At 37.3% G+C, this 16,030-nt stretch overlaps 1 protein-coding gene across 3 annotated transcripts in view; it reads left to right on the forward strand.

The window, feature by feature from the left end:
- The window catches only part of KIAA1958, a 164,245-nt gene that overhangs the window by 133,215 nt on the left and 15,000 nt on the right, over positions 1-16,030 (forward strand). For all 3 annotated transcript variants that reach the window (XR_014302313.1, XM_082696902.1, XM_082696903.1), the window contains one exon: positions 13,355-13,527. Coding sequence is in view for 2 of the 3 variants with exons in the window: in XM_082696902.1 (XP_082553028.1) it covers positions 13,355-13,527 (173 nt within the window). In the remaining variant the exon portion in view is untranslated. The remainder of the gene's footprint in view (positions 1-13,354; positions 13,528-16,030) is intronic.

The following is a 16,030-nucleotide window of genomic DNA, read 5'->3' on the forward strand; positions in this document are numbered from 1 at the left end:
GACTCGATCCTAGGACGCTGGGATCATGACCTGAGCCGAAGGCAGCTGCCTAACCAACCGAGCCACCCAGGCGTCCCAGAAAATGTTTTCTTTAAAAAAAAAAAAAAAGGTTTTAGGGGTGCCTGGGTGGCTCAATCATTAAGCATCTGCCTTCAGCTCAGGTCGTGATCCCAAGATCCTGGGATCGAGCCTGGTATCAGGCTCCTTGCTCAGCAGCAAGTCTGCTTCTCCCTCTCCCATTCCTCCTGCTTGTGTTCTTCCCTTGCTGTCTCTCTCTGTCAAATAAATAAATAAAATCTTTAAAAATAAATGAAATAAAAGTTTTACTCATTTAATTTATTCATAATCATCTTTTCTGAGAAGATATCAACTAAAATGTCTAACATGTACAAAATACTTCATGTTTGGATATATTATCTGAAAAGATTATGTTAAAAGCAAATATTGAATTGGTGGCAAACATTTTCAGACCGAACTATTGTTTTCTTAAAAGAGCATTTTCTTGATTAAAATTTATAGTGCTTTTAAACTGTTAAGGCAAAAATAAATATTCATTGTGAAAAATTTGGCACATACTAATAATAAAGGAGGAAATAAAAATCACAGGAATTTTACTACCCATAAAAACAATTCAAGTAATACTTTGGTGTTTTATTTTATAATTTTTATGTATAGATGTCCTTCAAAAATTGTAGTCAATCTGCATTTACTGTTTTGTACATTTGTAAAAGATCTTTAACCTTTGAAAGTGTGATTATTATATAGTTATATAGTTTTCCATTGCATAGTAGTACCAAAATCCATCTTATGGTGCTTTTGTTGGGTTGGATTTTCACTTTTTAAAATTTGCCTTCAAAAACATCCTTAAGCATACATTTTTGTATGTATCTATGATTAAATGTTTAGCATAAATTTCTATAAGAGAAATTCCTGGGCCAAATAAAAAATATTTACTTTTCCTACATATACATTTCCAAAATCCTATTAATTTTTATAACTTTGAAAAACAATATATTCATATTGTAAAGCTTGTAAGTCTCACAGAGGTAAATACTAACCATCCTTCCAGATATTTTCCTAAACTAGTGCAAGTTCCCCCTATCCTAGCTAATGCTTAGATCTGGACCTTTTTATGTTTTTGGCAGTCTGATAAATGAAATACATCTTCTTTTGATTATAATGTCTTATTATTATTAATGCTTTTGTTATTTGTATTTCTTCTATGAATAATTACCTGTCATATCCCAGGCCCATATTCTAGTGAGTAATCTTTTTCCAATTGATTTAAAGGAGATTTTCATATGTACTTTGTCACTTTATGTGTTACAAGTATTTTCTCCAGGTCTGTTTATTGTCTTTTAAAATTTATTCAATGCAGAACTTTTGAATTTTTATGTCATCTGAGTTGTTAATCTTTTTTATAGCTCTGGTTGTATCATGCTGAGAAAGGCTTTTCTTACTCCCCAAATCATGAAAATTATCTTCTTTATAGCAATAGCCTTTTGAAAAAGATCTATTTGGAAATGTGCTGTATGTGGTATGAAGTAGGAATCTAAATTTGCTTTTGTTTTTTTTCTAACTCAATAGCTTATTATCTCAAAGCATTTATGGAAGAGTCCATCCTTTCCCCAGCAATTTGAATTGGAACCTTTATTATATACTCAATTTGCATATTTACACAGGCCTTTTCTGGACTTTCTTCTGTTGCAGTGATCTATTTCTCTCTTTTCCAGAGCTTAAACTTGAAATTACTACAGTATTACACTACATGTTTATATCTTTCAGGACAAAGCCTCCCAAATATTATTTTCAAAATTGCCTTCCTTTTCTCATGCATTTACTCTCCCAGATAAACCTGACCAGTAACAAACTACAAAAAGGGGGATTTTAATTAGAATTACACCGCATTAAAGAATACTTGAAGAAATTAAACAGCCTTTTAATATTGAGCCTTTCCACCCAGGTACATGATATAACTCTTCTTTGATCAAGTTTATATATACATTTTTAATTTTAAGAATTTTTTAGGGGCGCCTGGCTGGCTCAGTCAGTTAAGCATCTGGACTCTTGGTTACAGCTCAGGTCATGATCTCGGGGTCTTGAGATCAAGCTCTGAGTTGGGTTCTGTACTCAGCATGGAGTCTGCTTGAGATTCTCTCTCCCTCCGCCTCGGCTCCTCCCTCGTTTGTGCTCTTTTTCTAAATAAATAAGTAAAAGAATTTTTTGAAAGTTTTCTTACTAAATTTTATAGACACAAAAGGCCACAAAAAATGTACAGCTTGTTTAATTTTTCTGAAGCAAGCATTTTGCTGAAAACACCACCTAGAAGAAGACATAGAACATTACCCCAACCCAGAAACCCCTCCTATGCCCTCCTTTAGTTTCCTCCCTCAGGCAACCACTTTGTTATTTCAAGATAAGAGTCATTTTATCTGTTTCTGAATTACGTAAGTGGGCCCTTTCAACTCACTATGTTGTGTCTGGCCTCTTTTGTTTAACATTGTATTTGTGGGCCTCATCCATATTTTTTATGTTTACTGATTCCAGTAGTCCATTCCTTGTCATTATTGTATAATAATATATTGTATAAATATTTTACAATTTCGGGCACCTGGGTGGCTCAGTGGGTTAAGCCTCTGCATTCGGCTCAGGTCATGATCTCAGGCTCCTGGGATCCAGTTCCACATCAGGCTCTCTGCTCATCAGGGAGCCTGCTTCCTCCCCTTCTCTCTCTTTCTCTCTGCCTAGTTGTGATCTCTCTGTCAAACAAATAAATAAAATCTTTTTAAAAAATCTTACAATTTCATATGCATTCTGTTGTTTTGAACATATGAGTATTTCCAGCTCAAGGCTTTCTATTATTGAGTTTACTTTCATGAACTCTCATGTTACACGCCTTTCAGTAAACATGTAGATGCTTCTGTTAGGTATATACTCAAGTGTAGCATTGCTGGATCATAGAATATTTGTACGTCCCCTTTAGTAGATAGTACCAATTAGTTTCCAAAGTGGGTGTGCAAATTGACTTTCCTACCAGCCAAGTAGGAGTGTTCCTATGGCTCCACATCCTCATCACTGCTTGATATTTGCAGATTTTGTTTTTATTTTAGACATTTTGGTGGATGGATTTTAATTTATGTTTCCTGGAAAATTAATGGTATCTATACAGTTCCATTCAAGTTTACCCATTTTTTTTTAAAGATTTTATTTATTTATTTAACAGACAGAGATCACAAGTAGGCAGAGAGGCAAGCAGAGAGAGAGAGAGGGAGAAGCAGGCTTCCTGCCAAGCAGAGAGCCCAAAGCGGGCTCCATCCCAGGACCCCAGGATCATGACCTGAGCTGAATGCAGAGGCTTAACCCACTGAGCCACGCTGGTGCCCCAAGTTTACCCATTTTTAATTGGCCTCGCTGCCTTCTAATTGGTTTGTTAGATATACGTACTTCAGAAATCTCTCACTATGTGGCTTGCCTCTGCACCCTCTAAATGGTGCATTTTAATAAATGTCATTTTAATTTTAAAGAAATTCTTTTATCAGTCTTTTACTTTTGAGGTAATAATATTGATGTTCCATTAAAAATATGCTGCTACCCTAAGGTCCTGAAGATGGTCTCCTGTGTTTTTCTCTAGAAGCTTTGTTGTTTTACCATTCACATATAAATTATGATCCATTTGGAATTGTTTTTTGTTTGTTTGTAGTGTGAGGTAAGCATTCAATTTGCTCATATCATGTTAAGGGTTTTTGTGTCTGTTTATGAGCGTGTTGGCCTGTAATTTTCTTTTATTGTATTGTTCTTGTCTTATTTTTTTATAGAAAAGTTATTCTGTCCTTAAAAAGAAAATGGGTACTATTCTCTCTTTTTCTATTCACTAGCAGAGTTTTTAGGTTTGGCATTATTTGTTCCTTACATGTTAAAAAAATTGCTGGTGAAATACATCTCACCTTGGAGGAGGTGTGTGTGTGTGTGTGTGTGTGGTGTGATATCTCAAATTACAGATTCAGTTTCTTTAATGGATGTAGGACTATTTAAATTTTATATTTCTTGTTCAGTTGTAGTAGGTTGTGGCTTTCCTATATATTTGCCCATTTTATAAAAATTTTCAAATTTATTGGCATCAAGTTGTTCATAATATCTTTTTACTATCTGTAGGATTTGTAGTGATAACCCCTGTTTCATTCTTTGTGTTGCAATTTGTGCCTTCTCTCATTTTTCTTACCAGTTAATTTATTTTGTTAGTCTTTTTATTTTTTTTTAAATTTTATTTATTTATTTGACAGCAGAGATAACAAGTAGGCTGAGAGAGGTGGAGGGGGAGGGAAGCAGGCTCCCTGCTGAGCAGAGAGCCCAATGGGGGGCTTGATCCTAGGACCCTGGGATCATGACCTGAGCTGAAGGCAGAAGCTTAATCCACTGAGCCACCCAGGTGCCCTTGTTAGTCTTTTTAAATCCATCTTTTGGCATTACTTCTTTTTTACTTATAAATTTGCTATTGCATTGATTTCTGTTATCTATAATGTTTCCTTCTTTCTACTCTTCTGAGTACATATGTTGTTCTTTTTATCATTTCCTGGTTCAGTTGATATTCAACCTTTCTTTCCTGATCTCTGCATCCAATGCTATGATTTTCTCTATAGATATTACAGTAAGTGCCTCCCACAACTTTGACATATATATTATTATTATCATTTGGTTTGAAATATTTTCTTTTTTTTTTAAGATTTTATTTATTTATTTGACAGACAGAGATCACAAATAGGCAGAGAGGCAGGCAGAGAGAAGAGGAAGCAGGCTCCCTGCTGAGCAGAGAGCCCGATGCAGGGCTCTATCCCAGGACCCCAGGATCATGACCTGAGCCGAAGGCAGAGGCTTAACCCACTGTGCCACCCAGGCGCCCCTGAAATATTTTCTAATTGCCATTGGTTTTTCCCCCTTCATCGGGGGTTTATTAGGAGCATATTATTGCTTAGTGCTTTAAAGTTATGCTCTTGAAATTTATTTATATTTTAATTCTGCTGATATTCTGAATGATTTAATCCTTTGGAATGTTGAAGTTTGCTTTATGTCTAGCATTTCTATTTTGGTAAAAGGGCCATGTATCTTTGAAAAGAATGTGTCTTCTACGGTTGTTCAATATGTTGTTTTTTGTGTATCAATTAAGTATAGTTTGATATTTGCATTATTTCAATCTTCTTTATCTATACAATTTTCAGTGTGTACTTGTTATGTCAGTTATAGAAAAGGACATATTAAAATCTTAGTTGTAGATTTGCCTATTTCTTTTTAAAAATTCTTACATTTGCTCTTTATATTTTGAGGCTATGTGATTAGATAGAAATTTGGATTATTACATCTTTCTGTTGAATTTTAAAACATTTCTCTTTATAGTAATACATCTTGCCTTAAAGTTCGTTTTGTCTATATAGCTATACTAGCATTCTTTTCTTTACTGTTTACATAGTCTACCTTCTTTTCTTCCTTTTACTCTCAGCTTTTCTACCCTATTTATTCCTATGTGTAAGGAGGACATACATAGCTGAGTTTTTTTTTTTCTTATTGAGACTGATGTCACTTATCTTTTTTAAAGGTTTATTTATTTGAGAGAAAGCACGAATGGGGGAGGGGCAGAGAGAAAGAGCATGGAGCCCAAAGTGGGTTTCATGATCCTGAGATCATGACCTGAACTGAATCCTAGAGTCGGACGCTCAACCAACTGGGCCACCAAGGCACCCTGACATCACTTATCTTCTAATTGGACTATTGATCCTGGAATAATTGATACATTTAGGTTTAAGTCTATAATCCTACATTTTTTGCTTTGTCCTATCTATTCTTTGTGCCTTGTTTTTGATTAAAGAAGTCTTTTTTATTCCATTTTCCTCCTCTATGAACTTATATATTCTTTCAATATTCTTGTAGTCGTTACCATGGAGATTAAAATATGCATCCTTGCGCTGTTAAAGTCTACTTTAAATTAGTGTTTTCATCATTTTCTAGATAATGCAAAGACCTTTCAAAACTAGCTCCAGTTACACTCTTTTGTGCTATAGTAATGAATATTAATTCTACATGCATTTAAAGCCCCATAAGACACCATTAGTATTGTTTTAAACAGCTGTGTTCATTTAAATTCACCTACATATTCAATCTTCCCAGTATTCTTTATTTTTTGCTGTATCAATGTGTTTCCATCCTGGATTATTTCCTTTGCCTGAAAAACTCCCTTTATTATCACTTAATACTTGACTGCTAATAACAAATATATTCATTATTTTATATGACTTCCCCTGTATTTCACCTTTATTTTTTTTTAAGATTTTATTTATTTATTTGACAGAGATCACAAGTAGGCAGAGAGGCAGGCAGAGAGAGAGGAGGAAACAGGCTCTCTGCTCAGAGAGCCTGATGTGGGGCTCGATCCCAGGACCCTGGGATCATGACCTGAGCTGAAGGCATAGGCTTTAACCCACTGAACCATCCAGGTGCCCCTCACCTTTAATTTTGAAGGATGCTTTGCTTAGTTTGAATTCCACACGGTCATCAGGCCACTCCCATACAGGGAAGCCCTATTCACTCCAGTGACTCTGACTTTTCACATAAGGCTTCTTCCCATATCCCCCCCCTGTTGTGTGGGTGTCCTCCTTACCCTGCTTAGGCAATCATACCACATGCCTGGCTACCTCTGCATGGGATGTTTGTTTGTTTCTCTCTCTGAGTTCAGGCTCTGTTGCCTCCCACTGAAACATATTTCTTGCCCCAGTCAGTTTCCTATACTCCCTGCTGGGCAGGCTTCATGCCTCACTCTAAGCCGTCACAGCCCCTTCAACACACACATATTCCAGGAAAATAGATACCTACTTTGCTCTGCCCCGCCAGCAGCTTTGAAATTGAAAAGTTCAGGAAGAAAATGGGAAAAGGAGAGGTAAGGGAAGAGGAAGAAGAGAAATAAGGGAAAAAAATCTATAATTTCCATTTTGTTAATAGATTCTGATGCTCTGGTAAAATTCTCTATCTTCTCCTTATTTCCTTGAACATATTAAAATTATTTTAAAGTCCACATCCATGTCTGACAAGTTCAGTATCTAGATAATCATATTGTCTGATTTTTCTCTTATTTTTCATTCATTTGGTCTTATTTTATAGTATGCCTGTTAATGTTATTGAATTCTGGCCATTGTGTATGAAAACTTGTTGAAGATGTTATCCTTCCTCTAGAGAGGATTTAAATTTCTGCTAGCTTGCAAATAAGGTAGGCAGATCACCTTAATCCATCTGAAACTGTTCTACAGATCTTTCTTGACTTACAGTGGGATTATATCTTGATAAACCTATCATAAGTTAAAATATTTTAGGTAGAAAATGCATTTACTATGCCTAACCTACTAAACATCTCAGCCTAGCCTACCTTACATGCACTCAGAATACTGATGTTAGCCTTTAGTTGGGCAAAATCATCTAACACAAATATATACACTTATACAGAAGTGTTGAATATCTCACATAATTTGAAAATCTCACACTGTACCGAAAATGAAAAACAGAATGGTCGTGTGGTTACAGAATGGTTTTGAGTCTCTGGTGGTTTACCCTTGTGATCATGAATTAGACTAGAAGTTGTGGCTGTCTGTCTCTGCCCAGCATCACAAAAGAGCATCCAACCACATATCGCCCAGCCCAGGAAAAGATCAAAATTCAAATTTTGAATTATGATTTCTACTAAATGCCTATCACTTTCACATCATCGAACAGTTGAAAAATCATAAGTCGAACCATCATAAGTCAGGGACCATCTGTATTTCCAGTGTTTCTTATTCTTACAGTTAATCCCTTCTGGGTCTCAAAGCCTGTATTGTTACCAAGTCTTCTCTTTAGAAGGCCTTGTTACTATTCTTGACTCCTCAGTGCCATGCAGTTTCCTCTTAGTTATTTCTCCTTTCTACTTGGTTTCTCTGCATCTTGCCTGTGCCTGTTTAGCTTAGGAATCACCAATTCCTGGAAGGAAAATTGCATGCAAAATGTTGGCTCACTTTTCCATGGTTCCCTTCCTCCAGGATGTCCAACTCTCAAGTACTGGCTGCTTTTTAGGCCCATAGTTGGATATTTAATACTTGTTTCCCTGAGATGACTAATGTGGACTTCAGGCTGCTTGTTTCTGTTTGGGCTCTATGACCTGCACTGCAGCTCTTCAAATGATTGAAGAGGAAAACATAATGATCAATGCAGAACTCACTTCTGTGCATTTCCCATCGCTCCAGGATTTTGTTCCTTGAGTTCCAGTCACTTTTATTTTCCAGTGCATTTTCATTTATCCATTTATTTATATTTTCATTTCATTCATTTATTCTCAGCAGGGAAGATAGTATAATACCAGCTACTCCATTATAGCCCTAAGAGGAAGTCCTCCTGCCATCATTTTTAAGTTTTCATTTCTTTTATTAACTTGTTCTTAGAAGCTGTGTCTTTCATGGTTGAAAATATCTTTCTTTTGCCCTAGCACTTGAATGATACCTTAAGTAGGTAATAGAATTCTTCATTTTATAGTCTTTTTCCCTTACAACTCTGAGAAGACGAGAGTCATTATTTTTTAGCATGTGGTGTCACAGATGAGAAATCTGATTCTTATTACTATGTTAAAGACTTTTCTCTTACCAGATAAAGATTATCAAATTTTCTTTTTATTCTTAGATCTTGTAAATTTCACCAAGATATGTTTATATATATCTTCTGTAAGAAGATATGTCTTCAGTATGTATATTTGACAGTTCATGAGACTTAACACCCTAAAGATTAAAATCTCTTTGATTCTTGGAAATTTTCTTGTATTATTTCTTTCACTATTTATTCTATCCTCTCATAATTTTTCTTTTGAATTCTTATAAGCTGTATTTTGAATTTTCTGCCTCAATCTTCTTTGCCTCTTAACTTTGTCCTCATAATTTAAACACTGTTATGACTTTGCTTGCCCTTCTGGGAAAATTCCTTCCATCTCATTTATTTGTCTTTTAGCCATGTTCATTCTAATACTCAGCTCTTCTATTAAGTATTTTTTAATTATGTTTTGTCAATTTTAAATTTCCAGGGTCTTGTTCTCCTATTTTTCCTTTTCCAATGAAAGCTGTTCTTGTTTCAAGGATGAATTGTGCTCTCAAATCTATGTAATGATTTGTTTGTGATCTTCTCAATTTTTTTCACATTGAATTAATTTTAAGAGAGGGTGGAATATGGAATTAGTTGCCCTAATTGTGTAACTTGGTAACTTTCATGATATTGGTTTTCCCCAGGTCCAAGTGATGCTTGTTTGGATGCTCACAATTTTTTAAAAGGTTATTTATTTGAGAGAGAGAGAGAAAGTGTGAGGGCAGGGGAAGGAGCAGAAAGAGAGGAGGAGAGAGTTTCAAGCAGACTCTCCACTGAGTGTGGAGCCCAACACGGGGCTTGATCTCACAACCCTGAGATCATGACCTGAGCCAAAATCAAGAGTCCGTCAAATAACTGACTGAGCCACCCAGGCGCTCCTGTGAGCTCACATTTTAAAATGAAAGTCTAGATTTATCATTACTGCTAGCTTACGGGGATTTCCTTAGACATTATTAAAGGCTCTTGTTTAATATATCTAGACACAGCTCCTTCTTGAAGGTAATAGTTGACCAACAGGTTTTGCAAGTGAACTTCAGCCAGCTGTAATGAGTGGACAAAGAAGTCCCCACAAATGGGCTTCTCTTCAGAGTATATAAGTTGAAAACTAGCTGGGAACTGGGAACTCTCAAATGCAGACAAAGGGGAAGTGTTACCTGACAGAGGCATGCATTCAGCCATTTTTTTGCTTTTTGCAGCAGCTTTTTGTTTTTCCTTCCCTATGTCAGGTGCAGCTGCCTAGAGTTTCCTGAGGCAATGCCCTTTCTCTCTCTGACTCTAAGGGTGGCTTTTCACAGCAATTTCCCTCACTTTCTATGCTATGCTTGCCAACGCTTATGCTGTAAATGATGTAGGTGTTAATCATGCATAGCGAGCAGGGTAGTTGTTTCCATCTGGCCATCCTTAGAGTAAGTACACAACCCCACTGTCCAGCCCTGCTCCCATGGCCAGCTCTTCCAAACCTTGAGCTTGAAGCTTGCATGTTCTCTAATGGAAGAAAAATGCAAGTCTTAAAGTAGTCCCTCTTTCTCCTGTATTCAGTTTTAAGTCCTCACTTTTGTTTGTTTCTCCATCAGTAGAGCCTCCTAAAAATTTCCTTGACGCATAGCTTTACATCTTCTACCAGAATTTTTATAAAGTAATGTATTGAGTAAATCTACTCACTCTTTAAATATAATTATGATAGAACCATATGTGCTGGAGTGCCTGGGTGGCTTTCATTAAGCGTCTGCCTTGGGCTAAGGTCATGATCCCACTGGGATGGAGCCTGCATCTGGCTTCCTACTCAGCGGGAAGCCTGATTCTCCCTCTCCCACTCCCCCTGCTTGTGTTCCCTCTGTCCCTGTCTCGCTCTCTGTCAAATAAATAAATAAAATCTTTAAAAACAAGCAAACAAAAAAACCAAAAGAACCATATGTGTCATTTAATCATTTTCACACAATTTCTTTTATGTAAGCATACAAGCATTCTTTACCTGTTTCTCTGTGTACTAGGATTCTGTTTTCCATTTTCAATGTACAGTCTCTGTCTTCTGTTAAAAATGAAATTATTTAAGGCCACATAATTGTTTCATATAATAATTAAACCTAAACATCCTATCTTACAAGTGTGCCTTTTTTCTACTCCCATGCTATACTGAAATGATGGGGACTAGGCTGTGTTGCAAATAAATCTTTTGTTGTGGTTGTTTAAAAACAAAGAAACACTACAGTGGAACTGTAGTGGTTGTATAAAGAAATCAGACTTAGTTCTCCTCACTGAAGGTTAATACAAGTAAATATTGGGGACCAGAATATACTTTTCATAAGTGACTAATATCTAAATTGTATTTCATACTGAAGCTTTATCCATGGAGTACATGATTCCTTTGTTGTGATGGTCAGGGCATAGAGTCAGTTGGACCCAGGTCCAAACCCTAGCTCTAACATTTGCTAACTCCATGACTTGGGACAGCCCAGTGCCTGGCACAGAGAGGACACTGGTAAATATTGGATGAGTGATGTATGAAGTTGCTAAATGTATGAGGCTCAGTTTCTTTATCTGTAAAATAAGGAGAACAACACAGTTGCTTAGTGATTACAGATAACTCTTAGCATATAATAAACATTCAATTAACACTAGATGTAATGATAATAAATTTTATACTAGAATCCTTTCATTAATATCAAGCAAGTCCCAGAAATAATAGAGTTATCTCAGTTTATGAGGGTGGTGAGAGAGATATACTCACGTGACACAGCACCTTCAGATAGCCTTTCTAGCACTGTTTATTTCTCTTTTGCTCCAAGCAATTATTGAAGCAGATTGTGTGTTTAACAGTTCAACAGCAAACTTAAAGGGTAAAGACAGAGTCTTAAGGAACAATACGAACCAACTGGAGATCTTCTGGACACAATTCCGTCACAGGTCTAAGGAATAATAAAGCAAACATGAGACACATACTGGAGAAAATAAGGGAGTTCAGTTCATGTGGGGAAGGTTGTGTAGAAGTGAGTTTGGAATTGGAAACGGGAAAAAAGACACTATTTGGTACAAAGACTATGGGGAGATTTCTCAGGCTACAGGTGGGGAAGGTTGGTGTGGTGTCTTGGGCACAAGTGGATGCTGGGGACAGCAGGAGCTGGTGGTTGGGAGTTCTTCGTGGGGGGGCAGTGGAAGGTGAGATGAGTTAAGCAAAGTGGAAGGAATTTTCAGATCACATTGATAATTGCACCAACTTTCTGTTTTGCTCTTTCTCAGCCTCTTAGTGCCTTGTTTGAACATAGAAACATTCTAGAGAGGATCAGAACTATTAGATTAACTAGAGGTTGGCATTGTTTTCATTTTATTTTATTTTAGGATTTTATTTATTTATTTGACAGAGAGAGATCACAAGTAGGCAGAGAGGCAGGCAGAGTGAGAGGGGGGAAGCGGGCTTGCCACTGAGCAGAGAGCCTGATTTGGGGCTCGATCCCAGGACCCTGGGATCATGACCTGAGCTGAAAGCAGAGGCTTTAATCCACTGAGCCACCCAGGTGCCCCTGCATTGTTTTCATTTTAAGGTAGTCCACTTTGTTGTTGTTGTTTTTTATTCAATGACAATTTATTTATGTATTTATTTTTAAAGGTTTATTTTATTTGTTTAGAGAGAGAGCATGAGAGGGGAGAGGTCAGAAGAAGAAGCAAACACCCCACTGAGCAGAGAGCCCAATGTGTGACTCGATCCCGGGATTCCAGAATCATGACCTGAGCCGAAGGCAGTTGCTTGACCAACTGAGCCACCCAGGCACCCCAAGGACAACAATTTAAACAGTTTTGAGGAGAAACTAGTTTTCATCTGATTTAGTTTGGCAATTGCAATTTAAAATCCGTTCCTTGGGGTGCCTAGGTGGCTCAGTGGGTTGAGGCTCTGCCTTTGGCTTAGGTCATGGTCTCAGGGTCCTGGGATCGAGCCCCATGTCAGACTCTCTGCTAGGCAGGGAGCCTGGTTTCCCCTCTCTCTCTGCCTGCCTCTGTGCCTACTTGTGATTTCTCTCTGTGTCAAATAAATAAATAAATAAAATCTTTAAAAAAAAATAAAATCCGTTCCTTCTCTGAGATGATGTGAGCCCCTATGGCGTGTTCTCCCTTCTTCCCTGTAAAGTTGTTCTCGCTTTACCTTCCATTCTGATTCTAAGCCAGCTGATGGGTTGGGGAGTCAGGGTTTAAATACCTCTTTGTTCATTTGTGAAAAGAATTAAAGAAACATGCCAACACCATTTAGTACAAGGCTGTCTGGGATGGCACAGAAAACACTATATCACAGAGAATTAACAGCTCTGCATACACTGAGGGTAAAGAGAAAGGATGTGTAACTTGTCTTCCCTCATTCCTTCTATTTTTGTTGTTGTTATTGTTCATATAAATGCCTTTTATTTCCAGTGAAAGTTTTAGACAGAACATTCTTTGTTTTCCAGCATTCACTTTTTTTCCTTCTGTTATTGGAATGCCTGCATCAGTGCATCACTTGCTATGTATAGCAAAAATACTAGGATCAAATGGTAGGGACCGCATTGACTCCATGCTAGAAATATTGTTCTCTACTTTATTTATTCCAGTATATGTATCCTTGATAGACATTTCATTTTTTAAAGTGTTATCTCTTAGGAGATTTCTGTTATTTAACATGATCCCAAGATGTAATCCTCCAAAGAAGGGAATGGCAAATTATTTTAATGGCTTTTATTGTTTTTGTTTCCAGCCTATTCTACTAAGCTCAACAAATTTCCTGTATTTAATATTAATGATGACTTGAATGATCTGTGTACCAGCGCAGTGAGCCCAAACACCACCAAAGCCACGCGGTATGCCTTGAATGTGTGGCGATACTGGTGCGTGACCAACGGGCTCAAAGATCACACGGACATCACCAAGGTAAGAGACTATTGAGTCTACTTACTCTCTCAACCACTTTCACAGCTTCTAAGTCCTGGGCATTCTGTTAAGCATTGTGGGGAACACAGAACAGTTGCTTTTTGCTTGAGAAAACTTTGAAAGAACCTGAAAGCAAAAGAAAAAATATACACAGTACAAATCTGAATTTAATAAGCATTTTATGAATCTACAGATCAGAAATGCCAAAAAATTCAGATAGATAAATTAATTTCAGTTTGGTGAAATTAGTGAAGGAATTGATATGAAAGCTGTGTTTTGGGGCGCCTGGGTGGCTCAGTGGGTTGGGCCTCTGTCTTCGGCTCGGGTCATGGTTTCAGGGTCCTGGGATCGAGCCCCACATCGGGCTCTCTGCTCAGCAGGGAGCCTGCTTCCCCTTCTCTCTCTCCCTGCCTTTCTGCCTACTTGTGATCTCTGTCTATCAAATAAATAAATAAAATCTTTAAAAAAAAAAAAAAAAAAGAAAGCTGTGTTTTGAAGGACAGGGGGAATTTTAGTAGAACTGGGGCACCTGGGTGGCTCAGTTGGTGAAGGAACTGCCTTCAGCTCAGGTCATGATCCGGGAGTCCCAGGATCGAGTCCTGCATCAGACTCCCTGCCTCTCCCTCTGACACTTTCCCCTCTCATGCTCTCTCTTTCTCTCTCATTCTCTCTCTTTCAAATAAATAAATAAAATCTTAAAAAAAAAAAAAAGAATTTTAGTAGGACTGGATGAAGGTGGGAGTCCTCTAGGCCAAGTGACATGAAGAAAAATAAGATTTGGAGGGATAGACTCACTTGCCTGCAGCAGAGATTTCAGATACGGGAATAGTAGACTCTAAAACCAGATTTTGATAAACCGTTAAATACCAAACTAAAATCTTGTGAATACTGGGAAGCCATTGAAGTTTTTTTTTTTGTTGTGTTGTATAAGGAGAGACTTTCTCTGAAGAATTATTTCAGTGGCAATAGGGAAGGGACTGTCGAAATAGGGAGAATGCTCTGACTGTAAGATCTAAAGGGTTAGGCAAAAGGGAAACTGCTGATGTATATAATATATTATAGACTAATATGTATGAAATCTTATAGAAATGAAAAGAATTATAAATTGAAGAAACAACAACATAGTAATCAAAATAATCCACTGGAACTGAAAATAAAGAAAAATTTCCACTCATGGCCATAGGAGAAAAGGGTCCAAAATTACCCTTCTGCTGTAACAACTAGAAGACTGGGGGTGCCTCAATGGCTCTATCATTAAGCATCTGCCTTCAGCTTGGGTCATGATCTCAGGGTCCTGGGATCAAGCCCCGCATCTGGCTCCCTGCTCAGCGGGAAGCCTGCTTCTCCCAGTCCCCCTCCCCCTGCTTGTGTTCCTTCTCTCGCTGTGTCTCTCTCTGTCAATTAAATAAATAAAATCTTAAAAACAAAAGACTGAGCACAATATGTGCAACAACTGTTTTCAGATAGAACAGACAGCATAGGACTTGATCCCTTAGAGAAAGGTAACAGATGAAAGTACTGAGAAAGGTCTTGCATCAGATGTGGAGAATTGTTAGCTTTAGACTGAATTCTGCTCTAATCCCACCCAACAAATCTTAAAAGCTAGGCCCAGGTGCATGAAAAGGTGCTAACATCACTAATCATCAGAGAAATGCAAATCAAAACTACTATGAGATACCACTTCACACCTGTCAGAATGGTTAGTGTCAAAAAGACAAGAAATAACAGGTGTTAGTAAGGAATGTGGAGAAAAGGGAACCTGGTGCACTGTTGGTGGGAGTGTAAATTAGTGCAGACACTGTGGGAAACAGAATAGAAATTCCTCAAAAAACTAAAAATAGATCTTCCATATGATCCAGCAATTCCACTTCTGAGTATTAGTCTGAAGGAAATAAAAACACTAACTTGAAAAGATTTATGTACCCCCATGTTCATTGTGCCCTTATTTACAGTAGCCAAGACGTGGAAGCAGCCTAAGTGTCCATTGATAGATGAATGGATAAAGAAAATGTGCATATATACACAATGGAATATTACTCAGCCATAAGAAGAAGGAAATCTTGCCATTCACAACAACATGAATGGACCTCAAGGGCATTATGCTAAGGGAAATAAGTCAGAGAAAGGCACATACCATATGATCTAACTTATACGTGGAATGTAAAAATAAAACAATGGGAACAACAAAAAACTAAACCAAACTCATAGGAAAAGAGAAAAGATTAGTGGTTGCTTGAGGTGTGTCGGGGGAAGGGAATGGAGAGTAGAATGGGTGAAGGTGGTCAAAAGGTTCAAACTTCCAGTTATAAAGTAAATAAGTCCTAGCAAGGTGATGTACAGCTTGATGACTATAGCTAATAATACTGCATTGTATATGTGAAAGTGGCTAAGAGAGTAGATCTTAAAAGTTCTCATCACAAGAAAAAAAAATGTAACTATGAGTGATGATGGATATTAGCTAGACTATGATAATAATCATTTTGCAGTACATAAAAATATTGAA

Source organism: Mustela nivalis (genome assembly GCF_964662115.1).
Source record: "Mustela nivalis genome assembly, chromosome: 13".
Taxonomy (NCBI): Eukaryota; Metazoa; Chordata; class Mammalia; order Carnivora; family Mustelidae; genus Mustela; species Mustela nivalis.